This window comes from Solanum lycopersicum, chromosome 10 (assembly GCF_036512215.1).
Source record: "Solanum lycopersicum chromosome 10, SLM_r2.1".
Classification (NCBI taxonomy): Eukaryota; Viridiplantae; Streptophyta; class Magnoliopsida; order Solanales; family Solanaceae; genus Solanum; species Solanum lycopersicum.
In genome coordinates this window covers 39,587,321-39,595,860 of record NC_090809.1, presented here as the reverse complement: position 1 = coordinate 39,595,860, position 8,540 = coordinate 39,587,321, and the positions used below count along the sequence as shown (strand labels likewise).

The 8,540-nt window shown below is 30.9% G+C and overlaps 1 protein-coding gene across 1 annotated transcript; it reads right to left on the bottom strand.

The window, feature by feature from the left end:
* Nucleotides 1-2,460: 2,460 nt before the first annotated feature.
* On the bottom strand, nucleotides 2,461-6,202 carry LOC101249502 (uncharacterized protein At4g38062-like). The gene is made up of 2 exons (XM_004248891.5): nucleotides 6,050-6,202; nucleotides 2,461-5,394 (listed from the first exon to the last, which is right to left on the bottom strand). The coding sequence occupies exon 2, from the start codon at nucleotides 5,279-5,281 to the stop codon at nucleotides 2,711-2,713; it is 2,571 nt and encodes an 856-aa protein (XP_004248939.1). The 5' UTR covers nucleotides 5,282-5,394; nucleotides 6,050-6,202; the 3' UTR covers nucleotides 2,461-2,710.
* Nucleotides 6,203-8,540: the final 2,338 nt, after the last annotated feature.

Here is an 8,540-nt window from a genome sequence, read left to right as displayed (position 1 = left end):
AGACGAAAGCTTCCTTGGAGTGGTAAAACATTAGACTTTGCTTCAAGTCACATCCCCTTATATAGATGGAGTGAAAGAAGCAACAACCTTAACCTCCTGCTATTAGTCAAAGCAAACAGGCCTTTCTATAGTTCTGGTGCAACGCTGCCACGGATCTATCAGTACGGCTGGAGAGTTAACTTTGCATCATATTGATGTACATACCAGGTCCTCATAGTGGGTTTGTACACATCAAAATTGAGAGTGCATCATGCTTCAGCTTACTTGACCAAGAATTCGACATGTTATAGGTAACCACTGTCTAAGTTCCTCTGCACTCTTTCAATCGCTCGGCTTGTTAGCTAATATTGTTAACAGTATATTTGAGACTTGCTTGCTTTTTTATCATTCATTCCAGATGCTTGTAGTTATTAGACTAGAGTGGCACTCTATTGGCCAGAAGATGCTTTTATGCGCGGAGATATTCACCTTCTCTAGTTACTTTAGCCTATACTTTGATGTTTTTTTGTGCTATACTTCACAAATGTTGTTGATGGATAATAGTAATATAACAGTTATACTAATATAGCAGTCATTTCAGAATGCATGACGAAAACTTATGAGAATGCAGTTGTAACCTTTGCTTCTGATTAATTTGCAAATCAATTTTTTCCCCAAATCGGTTGCTATGTGGTGTTGTATTTATGTATTCAATAGAAGTTTTTCTATCTCTTTTTTATCGCACTGTCGTAATGAGAATTTGTTGGGTACTTGTTACTTGTACCTGTAATTTTGATAGTTACAGTATGGATTTTGTGCATACATGTCTATAATTATATCTTTGATGTTTGAAAACAAACACATACCACAAGTCTAACTTCATTGTTTTTGATGATTTTACTATCAGTTTCTCAATGGATATCAATGTTGAAGTACTTGTTGTCAACTGCAACTGCTAAATTCAGATATCATGCAGTTGTAGCATAGCAAGCTCAACAATGTAACTGTATTACTTTGTTCCACAACTAAATGTACATGGTAAACTATATTATGTTAATATTTAATTTAATGATGCTTCCTTTTATTGGATAATTCAACTACACCATAGAACCAACCATAAAATTATTTTTTGCTATATTGGATCTCATTAGAGACAACAATGTTCAGGGAATGCCTAGTATTAACATAAGGGCTTTTAGAATCTTGGTCAAGCCCAAACTGTTCTATATATTAACTTAAGTACTTTTAAAATTAACTAAGCATGAATTGTTACTCACCAAATATATTACTATTTTGACAAATATTTACTAAAACTTTATTCTAAAGTAAATAGTTTTTGAAAGCTTGGTCAAACTAGCTATTAGTCAGCAAAGCATGGAACCACTACACAGTTATAGGATCATAGCATTTTTCTTTGAGAAAATGGTCTAAAGCCCCTTCTAAACTATACTTGAAATCTCCACAACACACTTCAAGTTCACGAGTGTCTTATTACACACCTGAATTGTTTAAAATTGATTTACTCCCTAAACGTTTATGTGGCACAGTGAGTGTATTTCACTTTCAAAGAGAGTGAGGACCAAAACAAATAATAAAATTTTATTTTAAAAAATTTCTTTTCATAGATGTGTTTTTAATTATTCTTTTTTCTTATTTATTTCCTTTCTTCTTCACAACATCATAAACCAAATCTTTTCATCACTCACCTTCTCTAAGCTTAGATTCACCATGAAATTTCATTGTTCTTCTTGATTCTAGAAAAAAAAATTTATTCAATTTGTACATGAAAATATGAAATTAGGAAATTCTGAATATCAACTCTTTATTAATACTATTAAAATTGATAATCATCATGCTTAACCACACGGCTAAATGGGTTAGCAAATTCTTATCTTGATTTTTTGGTGCCCTAGTAATGAATTTTGGGTTGTCAACGAAACACATTTGTAATTTGGAAAATAGAAATAAAATATCCATTGTTATGTAGTCATTACCTCAATTTGAAGAATTCAACATTCATCCATGAAAATAACTTGAGTATCAATCAATAGTGGATAAAACAGTTAGAAATAAAATTCTTACTACATTTTACCTTTCAAAAATTGATAAATTTTTTATGTTTGCAAGAAGATGAAAATGGTGGAAAAAAGATTATTCAATTGCAAAAAATAAAAGATTATTAAAGACAAAATTTAAAATTTCATAATTGTACATCCCGTGAATGTAAGCTTAAAACTACCATAAATAAAACTTGAAATTTTCTCTTCAATGGCAAAAAGAAAAAAAAAAAGAAGAAAGGGGCTGGAAAGAGATTGAAAAAAATATAAAAGGAAAGAAAGAAATAGTATTTTTTTTATTAAAAATTAATTTATATGATGTGGCAGGCGAGTGCACTTTCTAACACAAATCTGATTGTGACCTTTTAGGGAGCTATATATTCCATTTTAAAAATGTATAAGGGGTATTAGGACCTGTAAAGTATGAGCGTGTAATTAAAAATTCGATAATAGATTAAGAGCGCATTTGACTATTTTCTCTATTTGTTTTGGCAGCAAATGGAGAATCACTGATTACATTGGGAAGAACATTGTAAAACAACCACCCATACAACAAAATACAAAAAGATCAAAAATCCTGTCAGTAACAGATTGCCAGCAAGAGTTGCAGACTTGGAAAACTCTAAAGAAGTTTATGTTTGGAGTATAGAATTGCTCCCAGTTAAACAATCAGCCTAACGGTTGAGCTCTACCAATGGAGTTCTTTCATCAGTTCCTATTTTGGCAGTTGAAAAGGGAGTTCTAGAATGGTGGCCTCTCCCTAAATTACTATGTTGATGCTCATTCTCTTCCTCGGGGTTCTCCAATATTTTATCCAAATGTCTTACAAGTTCAACATCTTCACAGCATAATTCACTCATTCTTCCATGTATTCCTTGCATTTGTACTAGTAATTCCTCCCTACCTACAAAGAATTTCTTATTTTCTTCAAGCACATCATTTTTGTGGGACTCAAGCTCCTGAATTCGGGCCTCCAAGTGCATCCGTTCATTGCCAAAATGAGTGTTTAGCTCTTCCGATTCCTTTTTACTTTCTTGCAACAATATTTCCAGCTGCTCCTTGGTCTGTCTTGAATCAGACAAAGATTTATTTAAGACTTCCAATTTCTGATGTGTATCACCCAATTTCAGCTCTAACTCGGCAATCACCTTGTTTTTCTCTTTAATCTCAAGTAATTTTAAACCCTCAGCAGTAATCAAAGCTGTAAAAGCAACTTCTTTACATGTCATATCTTCCTCTAAATCTTTGGCCTGTTTGAGAATATCTTGTATTTTCCTGTCTTTCTCTTTCAGATTCAGCAAGATGTTCTCTTTCTCCTGATCAAAAGCCTTCCGCACATCTGATTGTATTTGCTCATTCTGAAGGTCTTTATCAGCCAACTTTTGCTCCAAGCAAGAAATCTTAGTTTGAAGAATCTCTATGGTGTTATCCTTGTCTTCTGCAATTTGATAGTATTGTCGCTTCTCCTGATTTAAATCATTCACTGCCTCTGTTATTTCACCAATCTTCAACTCTGCTTCTGTAATCTGTTGCTGTAGCTCATTAATTTTGGCTTCTCCCTCCTTCAAAATCCCAAGTAAGATCTCCTTCTCTTGCTTTTGGGAAAATTGGTTCTCTTCAAGGTAGTCTTTAAGATTTCCTGCTTCAGCTTTCCACTTTTCTAGTTCAAGTTTGTTTTCTTTGACTTCTTCCCTTGCTTTGGCCAGGTCATCTTTAGCTTCTTCTGAAGCAGCAGAAGCATCTTTGAGAGCATTACCCAATTTCAAGACCTGCTCCCTGAGTTGAACTTGGCAATCAGATGACTCTTCAAGCATCTTTTTGTACTCAATCAGTTGTGCCTCTAAAACGGTTGCTTGTTCACTCTTTTGATGTACCAAACTTTTGCTATTCAGCTCTTGTTCCGCGTTGGCTCTAGAGAGCTCCTTGCGACCAGTATGAAATTCTGATTTTAAAACCAAGATTAACACAGATATCTCTCCAGTAAGAACATCACATGCATCACGGCAATCTTCCAGCTCCTTTTCTAGCTCATCTATGTGTTTTTCTTTACCGTTTAACTCAGACATGCACCTTTTCATATCTTCTGCCACTTTTCCTATCTGAGAGCTCCATTCAACTTCCTTTTCTTTGAGGTTTAAGGAACATTTCTTGTGTAATTGCTTCAAATACTGGTAATTGCTTTGCAGTTTCTTAAGTACAGAAGTGGAAGGAGTACCCTGGAGTTGAGACTCTTGAAGCTCTTTGAGAGATCTTCGTAAATCTTGATTTTCCTGTTCAAGCTGTAAATTTTTGCATTTTGTATCCTTGAAAAGTGCTTCTTTCGTTTGGAGTATGTTTCTTAACTCTCCAATTTCTTCATCCCTCTTGATGGTCAAGTTCTCAAGCTTTGAGTTTGCTTCTTGGCACTCTAAAGAGATATCATGGAATCGAGATCTAAACTCAGACAGTTCAATTTCCAGAATTCTTCTTCTGCTTTCTTGATGAGCTAAAGCTTGGTTACTCATGCTCAATTGGCTTTGGAGGTCTTCTGAGATTTGAGTCTGAGAATCCAATCTTGCTTGCAATGAAGAGATCTCTTCAAGCATTGCTGACTTTTCCCGGACCCACTCCACCTTACTGGTTTTAAACTGATCATGGTTTCTTTTGTGAGCTTCTTCAAGGTGTTTAAACTGTTCACTCTTCCACTTCAACTGATTTTTTGCAATCCTATTTTCTTCATCAAGTTTTTGGATAATGGCATCTCCATCTTTCAGATCTTTGGATGCCCTTGTTTTTAGCTCTGATTCAACATATATTTCCTGCCTAACTGACATGATTTGCTTAAGAGCATTGATTTCTTTATTACTTGCAGAAATCTGCATTTCTAAATCTTGAAATTTGGATGTTGCTTCATCCAGAGCCAACACCAAATCCTTGTTTTGTACTTCCAACTTCCCAATTTTCTTCCCATAATCTAGTTGCAGCTTCTCATGAGCAGAGCTAAGATTCTGGACACATGACTCTTTCTCATGTAAATTGGACTTGATGTCATCGTAGAGTTTCTTGATCTCAAATATTTCCTCAGATTTAACAAAAAGTTCATTTGCCTGTCTATCGATCTCCAACTTAGCTTCTTGAAGTTTTGATAATTGATCAATGTGAGCTTTCCTCAAACTCTCCGTCATCTCTGTTTTGGTCCGGCATTCTTCTCTGAGCTTTTCCACCTCACCTTTAACAACATCTAGCTCCTCATAAACTTTGTCCATCCGTGTAACCTTTTATGTTGATGATTACTCTTCTGATACACAAACACAGCAGTTTACACTTAATCACTTGAGCTCCATAAATTCTGTGTTGTTTTACCTTCACCTTACTTAAGCTGAAAGGATACAAAAAAAAAAGCTATTTTAGCATCATTGAACACTCTTCAATCAGGGAATTATCAATCACAGACAAAAGAATTCTTAACTGAAGCAAGGGCTTGGAGAACCGTTAATGCGTAAATTACAGATTAAACAAACAATAGACAAACAAAGACATATCTATTCATCCTATTCTCCATCTGTCTAACTGTAGTCAACAATATGAATGTTATTAACCATTACTTCCCTTTCAAAAGCTGTGAAATACGCGGAATTGTCTGTATAATCACTCCCCTTACACTACTACCGTATGGATCACGAAAGAAAAATTGCACAATAATAAAAATCTTCAGGTTTCACTAATTTTTACAGGACGCTCACGAATTAATTGACCAAATCAACCATTTCATCATCCCCTGATTTCACCCCCCTTTTTTTCATTTTTTGGTAGACAACCAAATTGAGTAGGAAAAAAGATAGCAGAATCAAGAAATTGTTGAGGTTTAGCTAAAATTCAACAAATCAATCGACCAAATGAAGAAAAAGGGTGGACATAAAATTGAAGATACAGAGAACAACAAGGCATTTCTACAACAATTACGGCATGATAATGTAGAATTCCACAGATAAATGATTCCATTATTAACTAATTGACAGAAAACGAAGATTTACCTTAAATCGGAAACAAATAGCAGTTGAATTCAGCAGTAGAATCGGCTGTCCTGTCTCAATCAAATTATTAGGGCTTTCTCACTGAGGGAGATCTGGAAATAGAGGGGCTTTGAAGCGGGAACTTATTTTTTGAAATATGGAAAAACATAATGTATTATACGGCTTGTTGTTGAACTAGTATATGGACACATGCGTTACGTTTACTATTAAAAATTCATATAATTCTTTTTAAAATAGTATTTGAGTTACAATAAAAATATAAAAAATAAAATGATAAACGTTTTTAGTGAATAAACATATTAATAAAAGGGCAATGCGCGATTTAACTTTTAAAAAACTGTTTGCATTATATAGTTAACTTATTGAAGAATTTTTTTTTCATTTAGTCCTCCATTTATTATAGTTTTGATATAGAAATTTTATATTTGTTTTAAAAGACAAAATAAAGTAGCAAAAACAAACATGGAAGCACACTATCTTATGATCAATCTTCTTAAAATGTCTTTTTTGTCTCATAGAATAGAATAAAAATAACGAAATTTTTTTATAAAATATCACTCTTGTCTCTTAGAATAGAGTAAAAATGTTGAAATTAAATTAAATTAAAAATGGTTACACAGGATATACATTTCAAAAAGATAAAATGTTTGACAATAATTAGTAAAAGATAAAATTCTCCTTCTCATTCTCATTAAGTGGAATGCAATTAAGTATTCAAATTTATAAATAAGAAAATTTATTAGAAGGACATAACTAAAGATTTAAAATGCAATGTCGGGTATTTAAATTATGTCATTATATAAATAAAATATTAATATTTAATTAAATAAATCAGATTTTAATTTAGTGAAGAGACAAAATGACAATATTAATATTCTTACAATTTAAAGTTTTTTAAAATATATTTTACGTTTTTTGTAAAAAATTAATAGGAGCAATATTTGGTCAAAGCATAAAAGATCTTCTAACTTCTTAAGCATTTTGGTATGTCATTTTTTTTTTAACTTTGGAATTTGGATCTCACCATAATTTTAATAAAAAGTCTAAAAATTTTATATTTCATCCACAAGCACATGTAAGAATGATTCTTTAAAAATATTTAAAATTTAAGATGCAAAAATGTTATTATTAATAATTTGAAATTAGAATATTTTGTAGGCATTAATTATTTTTTTACTTGCCTACTACACTATTTTACCATTGTATTTGATTTATTTTCTAAAGCAAAAATTACAGATTTCAATCAAATATATTCTTAAAATAAAATTACAAATACAAAGAAAAGTATATCATATATTGGAGCAAATTTAGCATAAGGTTACCAACACAAAATAGAAAAATTCTAAGACAATTTTTTCCCTACTTTTTATTGATAATGCAAATTGAAACAAAATTACAGTAAATAACATTCAACCTTTGATCATAAAAAAGAGTTTAAATCTTTGGAAGACAAGTTAATGGAAGTGATATTCAACTACATAAATGGAGGGGTCTTATCATAGTGCTGATCTCAACAAATAAGTAAAAGAATAAATACATCAAGCTTCGATATTCTATTAATTGCATTGTTATTCATCCTATAATCACATTATGCCTTGAAATCTTGACACAAATCATGTTGTCTTGAAATTTTCTTCACTTGATTAAAGTTTCTCTAGTGTTCCACACACAAAAATTGTATCACATATAAATATTTGTATGAAAATACTGTTTAAAGATTTGTATTTATAGGAAAAATATAGCTTTGGAATATGAAGATTCACTTACAAAATTAAAAGGTCAAGTGCTACAAAAATTAAAGACAAATATTTATTAAGAACATATATTAATTTGGAAGATGAAACACATACATGTATCTATTTAAAAGGATAATTTTTATTTTTATTTTTTTCTATTTAATTTACTCACATGTATACCAACTAAATATTTTATACAAATTCTACTATATACTATTCAATTAATTAAATATTTTAATAACATTTGAATTTAGCAAAAGGGTAAAATGATAATTCCATTTTTCTACCTTGAAATTGTCTTCACTTGATTAAAGCTTCTCTAGTCTTCCACACACAAAAATTGTATTACATATAAATCTTTCTATAAAAGTACTAATTGAAAATTTTGTATGTATAGGAAAAAGTATGGCTTTGGAATATGAAGATTCACTTATAAAGTTGAAAGGTCAAGTATTCCAACAAATTAAAGATAAATATTAATTAAAAACATAATAAATTTAGAAGATAAACCATATAGATGTATTATTTAAAGGGATAACATTTATTTTTATTTTTATTTAATTTAATTTACTCACATGTATACCAACTAAAAATATCATATAGAAATTCTACTATTTATTGTTTAATTAATTAAATATTTAATGACATTTAAATTTAGTATAAGAGTAAAATAATAATTTAACTTTTTTATTTTAAAAATTTCCACTTATAATAATATATTATTATATAATATGATATATATATATATGATGATG

Bases quoted from the DNA above. Each gene is read 5' to 3' on its own strand.
- LOC101249502 (XM_004248891.5), bottom strand. From the start codon at position 5,281: ATGGACAAAGTTTATGAGGAGCTAGATGTTGTTAAAGGTGAGGTGGAA.